The 16,819-nt window shown below is 37.5% G+C and overlaps 1 protein-coding gene across 1 annotated transcript in view; it reads left to right on the forward strand.

The window, feature by feature from the left end:
- Positions 1-16,819, forward strand: part of LOC126248390 (calcium-dependent secretion activator-like) — a 1,500,396-nt gene that overhangs the window by 1,385,510 nt on the left and 98,067 nt on the right. The window contains exon 31 of the mRNA XM_049949341.1: positions 11,194-11,339. Within this exon, the coding sequence (XP_049805298.1) occupies positions 11,194-11,339 (146 nt within the window). The remainder of the gene's footprint in view (positions 1-11,193; positions 11,340-16,819) is intronic.

Consider the following 16,819-nt stretch of genomic DNA (forward strand, 5'->3'; position numbering starts at 1 on the left):
CTCCTGGGTCACACTCCTAATGTAATCTGAATAGGTACAAGATTACCCCTAAGACTGAACTGCATATTGCTACACTGTGAGGTTCCTTTGGTTTGATTTTTGTTGATTATTTGTTCTCTATGAGCAGAGATTATTTTCATTTACTGTGACTGTATAATTATCTTCCTGTGAAATGTTTATAATACAGTCCATAGCCATGGTCCTATTATTAACAACTTTAGTGTAGACTTTGTTTGTATAATGTAATTTGTAAGAAATCAGTAGTAATGATGTTCAACTATCAGTTTGTATAAGGCCTATTTAGGGTAATTCATATTAAAATCATCACACATTTTTGTTTTTTATTTATCTTTATGTCTGCTCACTTTTGTTAATGTAGCATCTAACTCCCTTATACATAACCTTGGACTACTGCCAGGTGACCTGTTAATATTGGTGATAGTGTAACATTAGTTATTTATTACTATATTTATGGATGAACACTCAAAGTTAATTTTTCTAGGTTAGGTCTATTCTGCATCACAGGTCTATGCAACAGCCATTTCTGCATATACATATAACCATGGGCATGTTTACAAACTGGCCTACCAAAATTTGATGTTCATGTATCAGTCTGTAAGTTACAAAGAGAGACCTGCACCTGAAACCAGTGCTGAGTTGAACATTTAAAAGTCATTCTGTTCGAGGTACCCATTAGGACTACTTTATTGAAAAGTTCACATCTGTATCATGACAGTGCAGAATGGGGACAGATGCACTGGAAGTATTCAGCAACAAGTTCTCTTCAGATTTATATTCAATATAAATACACAACACTGTAACCAGACACTTTTTTGAAATATACATTTTTTACAGTAACTAGTTTTCAAATCTTTTCAGGCTCATCTTCAGATGGGATTCATGGACATTACATGTTTTGCTTATTCCATTAACTGGTTTTTGAACTTCTTCAGGCTCCATCTGAAGATGAACATGAATATTTGGAAAAAGAAACTGGTTGCGGTTTTCTGTGTTTATATTCAATACATGGTCAAGGGTTCTACAACATCGCCAATGCACAAGATTAATTTTAAACCCATATTAATCCAAGGAATTTGTGGAAACAAATTCAACACTCTCACATCCTTCAGAATTTATAAGATCTGATATCAAAGCACTTTTATAAGAGTGTTCAGTTTACTCAATGTATGCTGCCACAAGGTACCACCATTCCCCATTCATATGTGTATTAACAAAACCTATTACATTACAAATATGTTATTGTATGGCATGAATATCCATACACTAGACAGTGATAACCTTTGTACAATGATCTCTGTAATTAACCCACAACTGTTTTTATTACAATTTTCCAAAGGTATCTCTGTTGATATCTGCTGAGATATGTTAATTGCCATCTTAGTACAATAGGACAAATAACTTTGCTATTCCACAGATTTATTCTTTATCCTTACCTAAACTAAACCCCGTGAAATGAAGGAATACGTGTTTGTACTGTCATGATGGTCTTCAACACTTCAGCCTGACTGTGCAATCACAGAGAGTAGTAGGTATAAAGAGTTGATCTGCCACATTGTGATGGAGATCATTCATCTTAAAGTTTCTATATCTCTTTCTAAGGAGTTATGTGCAGAATGAAATATTGCTGACCTCATGCCATGTGATGGCCAGCCTTCTGTTGATGACTGGGAGACATCTGGCAACATGCTCCCAATATTTCATTCATTTCCACTGAGTTGTTTATATGTTGTTTTACTAGAGCAGTGTAGGCATATATTACACCTCATTACACTGGAAGGTGAAGTGAGAGGTTTAATAGAACATGGATATACTCTTGGATTTCCTTACAGCATTGGCTGGCTCTGAGCACTATGGGACTTAACATCTATGGTCATCAGTCCCCTAGAACTTGGAACTACTTAAACCTAACTAACCTAAGGACAGCGCACAACACCCAGTCCTCACGAGGCAGGGAAAATCCCTGACCCCGCCGGGAATCGAACCCGGGAACCCTTACAGCATTACTTAATATGTTATACTGCTGTTTGTAATACCATAGACTTTCAGCTCTTAATCAGTCTGGTTATTTGTATGACCCTTTTTTGAAGTGAAAACACTCTGGTATCTACAGTGATAGCAGATTACTGATTGATGACTTTATTGCTATTATTACACATAGTTATTCAGGTATACTTTAACTTTAGACTTGACTACTGGCTTGTTCTAAATTTCACTCAATTCTGCACCTTTTTTAGCTTCACTTGAAACCAGCCATTCGTTTATAATTAACCAGCCTTGCTGAAATTTTTTAAGTGTTTTTGTACTGTAAATGCTGCTATGTTATGTAAAGTTTATTCTTCTGACTGATGAGCAATAGGGTAGGCATGAATTCTTTAAACATTAGTTCGTTGTCTGTAAACATTATTTATCAGGTTACTGCTCTCTTGAATTACTTAAGTAGGAAAATTTAGGAGTAATACTAAATTAAAACAGTACATCTGAACCCTTTTTTAAAATCCTTTATATGTTTACATTGATGTCTTCACAAGCTAATATCCTTTCTGTCTCTCTGCCAGTGGACACAATAATAAGTAAAAATTTTTCATGAACATTCCTCAAACACACAGTTGTAAACTGTGTACTGTAAGAATTACAGATAATCTTTTCTCCATGATTAGCTAAGCAGCATATGCCTCTATATCATCACTTATGAGTTTCTATCTCTGTTCCTATAGGTTATTCATTTAGCCAGATTACATACACTTATTTCCAATTTTTAAGCTCCCCGAAATAAACTAACACTTTTTCACCCCCCAACACCTGTCAAAACATTTATCTGAGACATGATGATTTCACTTTTCCCTTTATTCATAGGTGATGAATAGAAATTCAAGCCATTTAATTTTCTGTAAAACTGTAGGCTTGAATTCGGAACACACACATGCAAACACACCTATAAACACTCACACACCCACACACAAAATCACACACAAACACACACACACACACACACACACACACACACACGTGCATTTACACAGTCCCATTGCTGCCGGTTGGCTGTGATAAGGGGTTATTTCGGGTGGAATGAGTGAACAGAAAAAAGAGATGGGGAGAACAAGGGAGGTCTAGAGGAAAGAGAGCTTATGGACTGAGTGGGAAAAGCACAAAAGAGATAGGATAGGAATATGGAACTGGTGAGCATGCCTTTTTATGGGTATAGGAAGTTTCATGTAGCTAATGATGAATTAAATGATTGTGTTTGGAGGGAGGTGGAAAGACAGAACAAAGGGAGACTGAGATTGAGGAGAGAAACATATGAGTGTTGAAATGAATTGAAGCTTTCAGACTATGCCTCACTGATCTCTTCCATCTGCTGAACCCTACAAAATTCTCTGCCACTATTCCACTCAGTACACAAAGAAATACAGGCCTCTGTTACCAAACTGTGTACTGGGAACCTTAACCCCACAGGACTTGCAGTCTTTTTAAAAGTCCACACTTTCAGCACCAAAGAAAATTTAATCATCATGGACTAATAAAATATCTACTCTTCATCATATAATCACTACAACAGAAACTCTTTTCTGTTATCAACCCCTATGACCAGTAATGAAAGCTAACACATGCATTGTCCACCTAATTACCCACTGATTACTTTTGAGGAATTCTTTGTTTCAACCTGGCCTCATGTCCGTTTCCATGGTCCCTTCCCAAGTACAGAAATTCTCAGCAGAGGAAAAAGCAACCATCTACTGCCGTAAAATAACCGAGACTTGGTCACTTTTTCTTCAGGAAAAGCATCTATTAAGGCCATTTTGAATCATAGTGATCATGTGACAGAAAGTAGCACCCACTTTTCTGACTATTCCACATGCCAGTCCTGTCACAGTTATTCCATCCTGGAAGTTAATAATAATTACCAGTATCTAAACCCATCCTAGAAGTCATGTCTTAATGCATCTTCATCTAATCCCCAGCTATCCCCTGCACACAGACTTCCAAAAATCCATGAACCTAAACATCCAGGACATCCCATTGTAACATTTTATCTATCCTCCCATGGAACGAATCCTGAGTCTTGATCATTAACAACTCCAGTCGATTCCCACAGTCTAGTAATTTCCTGTATCAAGGATATGAACTACTTCTTCTATTGCGTCTCATTCACCCACATCTCATTATTACGTAGATCCATGCTTGTCAATGTTGGCATCACCTTCACAGCCAACAACATTGCTGACAAACATGGCCTTGCCCTCATCAATCACTACCTCACAAAGTATCTTGCTAACTCTAAACACAGCACCTCATTCCCATACCAATGACAAATTTTATTATGTCTGCCGGCTTTCATGTCTTTTGTCACTGAAGTTAAAATCTTCTGGGTTCCTTCTAAATAATATACATTTGGACTGCGCGACTGCTATGGTCGCAAGTTCGAATCCTGCTTCGCGCATGGATGTGTATGATGTCCTTAGGTTAGTTAGGTTTAAGTAGTTCTAAGTTCTAGGGGACTGATGACCTCAGATGTTAAGTCCCATAGTGTTTAGAGCCATTTGAACCATACATTTTGACCCCTCTGTTGGGATTTTCTTCAGGATCTTGTGCCATCTACTGTAGACTGCACTGTCAGAGGCCAGTGTCACATTCTCTAATAAAGGGAAGTTTTCTTGCACTTGTGCTGTAGAAGTAGGATTATTGGGTTAAATTCTTGTGGCTACCGTTGGAGGGCCATCGTCATTGGATAGAAAGAGAAGTATACCCACACTAATACTGGAGAAGGGGGTTATTGGCTAAATCTCTCATGGCTACAATCCGTGGACCAATGTCCTTGGTTACAAATGGATTTTCCTGTAATTATTCTGGAAAAGAGTTATTGGTTAACCCATTGGCATGCAGTTTTTTGTTGACATCACGACATAGTAATGTACTTATTTTTCAGTGATTTTCCTCATTTTTACAGTAAGATACTAGAAGCTATATTAGGGCAGTCTGTTTATTGTACCTTATGTGTTACACTGTGAAATATAATCATACATAGTTTGTCTGAATGTGACGATGCTTAAAACACTTATCCACATGTAAGTAAATCTTGCACTTTTTGCAGAATGATCCATGCTGTCCTGTGTCATAACAGACCTTACATCTTCTAGACAGTAGACGGCATTGCTTTTTTGTAAGTTGGAGTATTTTTGTGGAAAAATGTTTCTAGTATGTTCCTTGTAGTCTTAATGGACTTGCTCCTTGGCTTAGGCATCCATGAATCCCATAATCAGGGAGTCTAATGTTTTACCGAATTTGTTCTGCCAGACAGATGAAAATCTGTGAACTTCATTCTTCTTTTACTGGAGTTCATCACTGTACTACACTTGCACTGAAAATTTCCATGTCTATCATATGAAAATATATCTTTTATATCCCTTCACATATCTTCTCATAAGAGGATATGATGCTAAGCATTGATCGTGTGCATCAGCTTCACCCAGTCTTTCGTTGTACTCACGGATACAATCAGGTTTCAGATTAGTGTTCCAATTTTTTGCTGTTCTTGTCGATCATGAATGGTTGACAGGATGTGAACTTTTTTTTGTCAACCTATTTTACAGCTAGAACTTTATCTGCTGACACAAAAGTCAGTTTGCCTTTTTGCAGCACTGACTTCTTGAACTGTGATGGCATATTCTTCCTGTTTGGTCTTGCAGTTCTAGCCACACAGGTCTTGCTCTCCAATAGCTTTAGCAACAAGGTGGTAGAACTATATCAATTATCCATGCACATTGTTCTCTATTTGTCCAGTAAAGTCTCACAAAAATCCAAAATAAATTGCTCACTTTCTGTGGTGCTGAATACTTTTTCTACCTCAAGACTGTTATTAATTTTAAAACTGTAACAGTATTGATCATCAGTTGAGCGTACTTTATATATCTTGAAACAAAATGTTGTCCTCTTTCAAGGGTTGTATTGTATGTATGACAATCTCCATGAACATCAGACTCTCATCGACACAAAACATTTTTCCTGGCTTGTACACATTCTGAAATCTGTAAAGAAGAAGAGAACAACCGGTCTGATCTTCATCAGTTTGTCAAGCAGCTTTTCTGGAGAATCAACATCAAAATGAAGATATCTTGAGATGGGTTTGAATCTCCTGAAAGGCATGATTTTACCAAAAACAGGAGTCTGTATTATTTTTCTCTTGTACAGAAGGTTTCTTTGTTTAGGACATAATTTTGCAGAGTGCAAAGTGAGCCTTCATCTCATCTACTGTCACAGCAAGCCATGTGCTTTCTTGACCATTATTTTCTGTTCTGCACATACAGTTGTTTCTACATATGTTTTAGCTGCAAGCAATTTTGTTTACTTGACCAACGATTCCCAGAAATGTGTTGTCAAAAACTGATCAGTTAAATGCAAATGTGATGGGTTATAGCCTAGGGTTCTATGAATAGTAATGTCTACCTCACCTTCAATGCTGCTCTTGACAATGTAAGGGTTATTACAAACATTATCCAAGTTCCACTCATCAGTAATTGTTGAAGTATCTGTTGCCGGCTCTGCTACGGCATCTCAATTGTTGTGGGAAAAATATCTCCTTTTGTCAACACAGTCACTGTCATCAATTGCTTCTGATTCTATTAGTTCACTGTTTTCAGAATCTGTTTCACCATCAGTGTCACTTAAATCCCTTTCTTCTAGAAAAATGACTTAGTCTTTCAGTTTGGATTGTGTATGGTTTGGCCACATTGTGCTACTGAATCTATGAAAGTATGCAAACTTTGCATGGTAATATTTAGCTGAAGTTGAGCATTTCTGGTTGATTTAAAGCCAGACTCAGCTGCTGCCATCTATTAAGATGTTGCCTGAACTAGAAATAGAAAATCAGTAATGCGGTATGTGCCTAAGCACTGCACAACAAGGAGACTGTACAGTGACAGCTGTACCCCTCGTTGTATGTAAATGCATGCAAGTGTGATGACTGTTATACCTGTCATTGTAAACCAATGTATTAAAATTCCTCATACTGCCATTGGTGGGCCATCATCAATGGCTAGAAGAGACAAAGACAGAGCAAGAGAGGGGGAATGTTTATCCAAAATATTATTGTCCACAGAGAGAGTGCATGTAATTTCAGAGGAAAGGATGGCTACAAGCTCCCAGCAACACGGCTTCCCACCATCAAGGAAGTAAATTCAAGGCCATCGTGCAAGAGCAGTACAACCAATGCCTGGAAGCCACCTCCGTGGATAATACTATTTTGAATAAACATCCCCCCTTCTCCTGACCTGCCTGTTTTGCTTCTAGCAAATGATGATGGCCCACCAATAGCAGCAGGAGGAATTTTAACCAATAAATCTTCTCTGGCCTAAGTACAGGAAAAATCCCTTTCTGATCAATGATGTTGGCCCAACAAAGGTAGCCACAAGAGATTTAGCCAATAACTCCCTTCTTCAGCATTAGTGCAGGAATACTTCTCTTACTCTTTAATGAAGATGGCCCACCAATGCTATCCACAAGAATTTAGCCCAATAATCCCATTTCTCCAGCTAAAGCACAGCAGAAGTCTCCTTTATAAGAGAATGTTACAGATGTAGACAGTGCTCAGTCTACAGTGACCACCACAATATGCTGAAGAAGATTCCAGCAGAGAGGTCAAAATGTTGACTGTTTAGAAGATTTTAACTTCAATGTCAAGTTTTGTCCTTATCCATTACTACTTCTCCTTTGAGGAGAAAATTGCTAATGGATCTGTGACACAGCAATGGGAATCTAAATAGCTTGCTGATGGGCCTGTCTGTTAATGGACCAACTTAAACCTTATTAGTGACTCAAGATCCTTCACTACTTGTTTATTTCAGGTTCATGGACAGTATGTTCATTATCTGCAGCCAGGTCCATGTTACTTTATCCTCAGTTTTCCACAGATTCCACACCATCTCTCCTTTCTGTTTCTTCTTGTCCTCTTCACACTATATGCAATCTTGTTTAATATAACCTCCACATTTGTGACAGTTGCGTAAAATCCTATGTCTGGTGTGAAGCTCACCATCCATGAACAGAACTTCAACTCTAAAAAGTCTCTCACACAACATGCTCAGCTGCGAATCTGCAGTGGCAAGTGTTACCTTTCTAAATAAGCTCAAATATCTTATAAGACCTTCACAGCAAAATCATGCATGCCCCTAATCCACCAACAAATCCTGCATACCAACTGCCAAGTAAAATGCATCTTATATCCACCTTCACGTTTGACTCGAACCACTTATTAGTGTAACCACATCCTTTGCCAGGGCTTTGAATACTTTTCATTATGCCCTGAAATGAGAAACTTTCCAAAGTCCATCCCATCTCTATCAAAGTGTTATGATGCCATCCAGCCAACACAATATCCTGGTCAATCCATATACCACACCAACTCCCAACCACATTCCACACAGGTTTTATCCCTGTGGAAGATGTACATGCAATATCTGTCCTATGCACCCACTCATTGTATATTATTACACTCTCATCACAGCCATATCATACCCTGTCAAAGGCAAGGTCTTCTGTAACAGTAATTGTGTCATATACTAATTCTGCTGGAAGATCTGCACAGACTTTTATGTGGTCGATCTTATTAGCTACCGAGAAACTGTGGCCAATTGAAAAGTTGACTATGCAGTGGAAGAACATATTCCTGCACTCACCATCCACAACTACAGTGGCTCCTTCACAAATCATACCATTTGAATCCTGCTCCACAATATCAAGTTCTCTAATAAATATAGATGATAGTTGTTTTTATACCACATCTTTTCATTTCCTGGCCTCAATATCCGTTTACTCGTGCCCCTAGCTATCCTGAATCTGTTTCCCATAACCTCTCTCTCCCCATTTCACTTAAGTAATCAACACTTAAATGTTTCTACCTATTGTTGCCCTCTTCCTCTGTTCTGTCTTCCTTCCCTCCCCCTCCCCCTCCCATCAATGTCCAAATACACTCTTTTGCTTTATGAGCAACTTACCTGCCTCTGAGAGGGCTTGCTGTCTTGTGGTACATTATAAACCCATACATACCCTTGCTGCCTGTCTCCCCCTGCTATTTGTCTCCCTTTCCTCTGTCCCTCCCTTTCTCTTCCAGCCTCATTGTTTATATCACTCAGAATACCCAATACAACTCCTAACCTCAGGTGGGCTGCTGAACAGGGACAGTACCTTTGGCTATGTAGTAATACATGTGTATCTGTGTATATGTCTCTGTTTTTACTCATTAAACAATGGTAATTCCAGGTAGGAATATCAACAACATAGGAAAAGATAGATAACTACTTACCATAATGACGACACATTAAGTCATAGACAGGTACAAGTAAAAGGCACTTCCACAAGGCTTTCAACCACATCCTTCATCAGCAAAACAGAAACACATACCATTCACACACACAAGCAAGCATACCTCACACACACGACTGCTAACTCCAGCAGCTCAGGTCAAAATGCAACTATCACATGGGATTGAAGCAGCAATCTAGAGGGAATGGTGAAGGGGAAGGGTAATAGTACATGGAAGGGGGGAGAAAGGAACATTGCATGGTGGAATGTGCAGGGACTAGACCTCCAACAGGCGTAGTGTGAGGAGGCTGTAGGGCAGGGAGGTGTGGAAAAAAAGGAGCAATAGAGGAGAGGAGTAGGGAGAGATATTGACAGGTGCATTAGCAGAGGGTGGCAAACAAAGAGGGTGTTTTGTTAATTAGTTCAACAATGTTTTCATGTTCTTTATGTACTTGTTGACCATTCATTGCATCAGCTGTATAGTGTGAGGTTACATTCACTCCTTCCATTTTTCAATTTTTATTTTCTTTTTCAATTTATATCATCAGTTCTTTCCAGCATTCTCACCTCCCTTCCTCTCTCTCTCTCTCTCTCTCTCTCTCTATATATATATATATATATATATATATATATATATATATATATATATATATATATATATATATATGGTTATAATAGAGGGATGTGTAGATGGATATGTGTGTGTGTGTGTGTGTGTGCGAGTGTATACCCGTCCTTTTTTCCCCCAAGATATGTCTTTCCGCTCCCGGGATTGGAATGACTCCTTACCCTCTCCCTTAAAACCCACATCCTTTCGTCTTTCCCTCTCCTTCCCTCTTTCCTGATGAGGCAACAGTTTGTTGCGAAAGCTTGAATTCTGTGTGTATGTTTGTGTTTGTTTGTGTGTCTGTCGACCTGCCAGCACTTTCATTTGGTAAGTCACATCATCTTTATATATATATATATATATATATATATATATATATATATATATATATATATATATATATATATAACAGAGGGAAACATTCCACGTGGAAAAAATATATCTAAAAAGAAAGATGATGAGACTTACCAAACAAAAGCGCTGGCAGGTCGATAGACACACAAACAAACACAAATATACACACAAAATTCAAGCTTTCGCAACAAACTGTTGCCTCATCAGGAAAGAGGGAAGGAGAGGGAAAGACGAAAGGATGAGGCAACAGTTTGTTGCGAAAGCTTGAATTTTGTGTGTATATTTGTGTTTGTTTGTGTGTCTATCGACCTGCCAGCGCTTTTGTTTGGTAAGTCTCATCATCTTTCTTTTTAGATATATATATATATATATATATATATATATATATATATATATATATATATATATATATATACTTTTGCTCATATTCCTTGACATCAAGTGTCAATCAGTTACCATTTCATTGCTATGTTTCTCACTGTTTTGTTTAATTCTTCATCATATTAAGAATTGAATCTCAGTATACTCTTTACAACAGTCCATATCTGTCTTCATTGACACATGTTTTATACTTTAAGTGTGGTCCAATTTTTACTTGTTTTTACTTTTGGTTATAATGTTCATTTATTTAATCCCTCATATAAAGTGTATTAGTTACTTGCAATTTTATTCTGAAATTGTCCAGATAATGTTATTTCTTTACAGTTAGAATAATGTAGACATCAGATATCATTTAATACTGTAAAAGTAACAAGAATACCTGAACTGTTCACAGTCGTCTTAGCTTGAGTGAAGTAATTTAAGCACATCAGCTTCAGGTTTTAAATTGCTCTGAAATTTTAATATATTCCTTATAAATGTTTAATTCTCTAATAACAAATATATGAATATGATCTGTATTGTGTTTTTGTCTCCAGAAACTTTATTCAGATTTTGAACTCCAAGGCGTAATGGAAGACAAATTGAATTCCAAGACATATCAAACAATTTCACAAAGAATGCAAACTGAAGAAGCAACATGTGCCCTCACAATGAACACTCGTCATGACATTGAAGATTCTGAGTAAGTTGCCTATTTGTGTCTCTAACTTGTTCAGTTCTTCTATGTTTTCTTTTTTAATGGCATGCTGACATCAGCTGGATATTTTTGGAAGCCTTATAATTCTCAATAATAATAGTTCTGCAATATTAATATTAGAAACCTAAGCTACCATCAATTAACATTTTTATTGATCATTAGATAATATGTTTAACCTATAAGACAAATGCTTCAACCCTCCCTTCCTGTAATTAACTCTTCTTCTTCAAACCCAAATGTCATTGCTCTTTTTTCTGCATTGTTAGTGCTTTTGTATGCAAGAATTCACGTATTTTTTGCATCATTATATGTATGGTAGTAACTAGCAGCATCTGCACACATTACATTTTTCTTCATATCTTATTTGTTGCATACTTCTGGTGACCCACATAAAACTAAGTTCATGCAGTCCACTTGTGTGCAAATTTCACCACAGATTGGAGACTTCTATGTACAACAGATAAATTTAAATTCTTCTCAGTTGTTCTAATAGGTTACTTCAAGAGTCCATCTGATGCTTTATGTGATGATAGGCATCATTATTGATTCTTACTATCCTCTAACAGTACATACAGGCAAATTTGCTCCTTAATAGCTACACTTCTAAGTTTCCCTGCTTTCAGAACTTAACAGCAAAGGGTATGCTTCATGAACAATAGGACTAATTTGCATATATTTTTTTCATATAGGGCACAAAACCCCCGTGATGTGTGGTTGTGAAATTGTAACAGAATGATGGAACTGCTCATTCTCTGTTGCAAACTAACCCCCCCCCCCCCCAAAAAAAAAAAAAAAAGAAAAGAAAAACCCTACCCCTTAAGACTTAACGTTAAATTTTAATTGTGCAGTAGAATCACAGTTTCAAAAAATAGTCAAATCATGGAATCCTAAGGTGGAGAATTGCTGTAAAATCCTACTGAATGACTACTTTTACTCAATGACTAATTTTACTCAATCAACAAATAATAATAATAAAGAACTGAAGGAAATTATATGTTACTTCAAATGAAATACAAATAAAATTAAATTTATGTTTTATTATATTAAAAGCAATGACACAGCATATGACACAGTGAAATGACTATCAGAAAAAGTGACCACAATAAAGGTATGAAGCAGATGGGGGAGTACTTCTGTATCCTAGCTGCACATTCAGTCACTGATATGAATGCAATCCACCAAATGTTTTAGTTACTCCAGTGGATGAATAAATAATAAATGAAATTGATACTATCAATATAAATGTGATTAATGGTACTGTGGCAACAGTATGTCCTCTTTGCAGACGTCAGTGGCCTGTTAATGCTGGTGCTTCCACATATTCTTACCAATCTCTTTACGGCAATAAGTTGGCCATACATGGTCACATGTGAAGAACCAGAATCTCATTCATCAGGACTCTGACACTGTGAAGTCCCATTCACCATTTGAACTCAAGAGTCCTCATTGTGCACAACCAGTGACCTTTCATCTTCCACATCAAAACCAAGAGCGTTTGTCTTCATGTGTCCCTGTTCTCAGCTCTGCCGTTTGCACCATTGTGGCCACAACTACCAAGCAGGGAAAATGTACCTGTTTTTGCCAATAGCATGAAACCCACTAAGTTTAATAGATCTCCACCACAGAATGTCTCCAGATGTGGGCCAATCAGAACATATCTCCCTTACCAGTTTTGTTTAGAAATTCCTATCTGATGTTAATGGGTGATCAGCAAACCAGAGTGTTCCTTATACACTTCAGCATTTCCAGAAGCATAACCAACTTGCTAGGGACTCGGGGAGGCTCTTCCTCCCACCACATACGCCCAGACATTCCAAGATTTCTGATTATTAGGTGTCAGCCAGCACTTGAAACCACTGCCCTCAGCCTTCTACAGAGCCAAACCATGATGAATGCCACGAACCCCATCGTAGGTTGATTGACAGGGAGTTCAGTGAGCCCTCTCATGTGGCTCCTTGACATGCAACCTTGGGTACATAGCCTCTGAATGCCATGTGGTCTCTATTTATTTATTTAGTCTTAGAACATTCATATTGCATCTTTATTTTTGTTGTTTGGCTTCTAGGTATTCTGTCAGACTGTAAAAGCAATGATCAATTAAATATGCCTTTAGTTCAGCCTTAAAACTACTGAGTTTACCTACTGATTTAATATGGTTAGGCAGATTATTGTAAATCTTTAACCCAGTATGTAGTGTGCCTTTTTGGCACAATGATGTTCTCACCTGTTTCATATGAAGGTCAGATTTTTGTCTTGTATTGTATGCATCTGTATCTTCATTTTTTTAATAAGATATCTGAATGTCTATCAATATATTGTTTGATGTAAACTGATGGTTCGTAGATAAAAATGCAAGGAAGAGGAAGAACTGACAATTTTTTGAATATGGGTGTGCATGATTTCATATTGTTTACCCCTTCATTAATTCTTAATACTCTCTTTTGCATCCTCAAAAGTTTAATATTTGTTGTTGCATTGCCCCAGAAGATTATGCCATATTTAATTACTGAATGAACATGGGTAGAGGTCCGCGCATATGCGGATATCCGCAGTATTTGTTACTTGGTGGATAAAATCGCGACCCACGCGGATATCCACGGGTCATCTGCGGATAATGAGCAAGGCATCTGCCCAGTACGTACGTTGCAATATTAGTTCAAAACTTCAAGTCTGTTGACATTCTTGGAATCTTACAGGGCCCGGGTAGAGCGGATGTCTGTTGTCCTCAGCCCCTGGTTACGACCAACGTAACTGTACCCAAGAGACCTGCGCCTAATCCGTTTCCGCGACTGCGTCTTTTGTGTGGCCTGTGAAGTGCTCTCTGGGTGGCAAACCTGCCCACTGTCTACCATCAGATGGTTAGAGCGTCTGCCATGTAAGCAGGAGATCCAGGGTTCGAGTCCCAGTCGGCACTCACATTTTCATCTGTCCCTGATGGCGTATGTCAACGCCTGTAAACAACTAAGGGTGTTCATTTCATTGTAATTTCATTCTAATGAGCTGCATGGTCACCAATGGTATCTGTTCTTTCTGACATGTCCGAATGAACAGATACCATCTTAGTATATATAAAAAGTAGTTAAGTTGTTGCAGAAATGGCACCCTGACAATAACTATGTCATTACATACGATAATTCTAAGTACTACTGTCTATTACTATTAATCACTCATTCAAAACTTAAATACATGCGGATAAGGAACTTGCAGATGCGAATCAATTGCCATGGATGCGGTTGCGGATTAGGACCTTGCGGATGCGGTGCGGATGCGGATTGCACTTTTCTTATCCACGCAGACCTCTAAACATAGGAGTAGTATACATTTAACAGACTGGCTTTGCTGCAACAAGTTTTTAATATCCTTATCATGTAGCAGGTTTTGCTTAGCTTTCTTTGGAAATATTCAATGTGCACCTCTCATTTTGTGTTGTTCTGGAGCCAGAGTCCCAGTAATTTTGTGCTGTCAACACTTTCAAGAACTCTGTCCTTAAGTTCTATTTCTATGTTTGTGTGGTGTCTTCCTTTTAGGTTATAGAAGTTCAGTGCTACTGTCTTTTCTTTGTTTATAATTAGCTTGTTATAGCTGAACCACTGTTCTACACTGTTCATTGTTTGGATTGCGGAGTCTTTTAGTTTTTCTTCTGTTTTACCACTAATAAGGAAGCTTGTACTGTCTGAAAATTGAAGGGTAGTTTTCAATACCTGTTGTACATAAGATCATTGACATAGAGGAGAAACAAAATGGGTCTAATACTGATCCTTGAGGGATGCCATATTTCACATTTTCATATCGTGAATAGTAGTGGCTGATTTTGTTATGGTCAGTATATTGCACTTCAACCACCTGTTTGCGACCACATAGGCATGTCCTGAGCCACTCATTGGATATATCTCTAATTCCTAATTGGTCAAGCTTCTGCATTAGGGCATTATGGTCAATGACGTCAAAAGCTTTAGATAAATCAAGACATATGCCCGTCACAAACTCACTTGCATCCAGTTTAGTGTAGATTTCATTAAGAAATTCAAATATTGCACTTAAAAAGTTGTCTAGCCTTTCCTGAAGCCATGCTGTGAGGGAGAGAGAATTTTATTTTTATTTAAGAAATCAGACAATGTCTTATAAAAAAATTTCTAAAATTTTTGAAAATACAGGCAGTAGGGCTATTGGTCTATAATTTGAAACACATTCTGGATTGAAACTTCATGCTTCGGTAGCTCAGTTGGTAGAGCACTTGCCCGCGAATGCAAAGGTCCTGAGTTCGAGTCTCGGTCGGGCACACAGTTTTAATCTGCCAGGAAGTTTCATATCAGCGCACACTCCGCTGCAGAGTGAAAATCTCATTCTGGAGACATTCTGGATTTGCTTTTTTGAGCAGTGGTTTCAGTTTTGCTGTTTATAGACATGAAGGGGAGGTTCCTGATGCCAGTGTGCTTTTGTACAAGTGTGTCAAGGGTTCAGCTAAGGCAAGACAACATTTTTTAATAATTGCATCTGATATTCCATCAATTCCACGTGAGTACCCTGTCTTCAAGGTTTTTATAACTGAAAAAATTTCTTCAGTATTTGTGGGTGAAAGGAACAATGATGTAGACAAATTTCTCACACTACTGGATGATGGAGGTGATATTTTGTTGTGTTCTTCCAATCCACTCACCAACTGTTCACTTACGTTTGCAAAATATTTGTTGAAGGTCCCTGCAATTTTTGTTGGGCAAGAAATCATTTGTCCTTCATAACATAAGTTTATATTTTATTATTGTTTAGTTTCACTTGTTGTTTGATTTTTTATAAGTTCCCATATAGCTTTAGATTTGTTTTTTGAATTTTCAATGTAATTGTCATTTGCCATTGTTTTGGCTTTCCTTACAACATTTTTGAGGATCCTCTTGTAATTCTTCAAGTACAAATGAAATTCCTGGGGCATGTTTGTGTCTTTGCTATATTGTGTAATCTTCTTTTCTCTGCACAAGAGATTCTAATACCTGTTGTAATCCATTTGTTCTTTTTGAAGTTAGGTTGACATTTTTGTTTTTTAATGGAAATGCAGCTTCAAAGTATGACATGAAGATTTCCATGAGTTTTTCAAACTTTTTATTAGTATTTTCACAAGTATACACTTCATACCAGGTTTCTTCACTTAGTCTCTGTATAAAAAAGTTTGTTTGTTTGTTGGTTAATTTTCTTGTTTATTTTACAAGTTCCTCTTTCTCAGTTGTTTCACTTGGGGTGTGTAAACCAATAAACTGTGATCACTGGACAGTATTAAGATTTCCATCACAGAAATTGTGATTTAAATCTGTGTTTATTAATATCTGATCAATTGTTGAGCTAGTTGTTGGTGTAACTCTTGTAGGAGAATCTATGGTGGCTTTTATGTTATATGTTTACATTAGGGCCTTTAGGCATTGCTGGTCTTTTGAGATTTCTTGAAAATCAATATTAAAATCTCCATATATGGTCAC

The sequence above is a fragment of the Schistocerca nitens genome, chromosome 3 (assembly GCF_023898315.1).
Source record: "Schistocerca nitens isolate TAMUIC-IGC-003100 chromosome 3, iqSchNite1.1, whole genome shotgun sequence".
NCBI lineage: Eukaryota > Metazoa > Arthropoda > Insecta > Orthoptera > Acrididae > Schistocerca > Schistocerca nitens.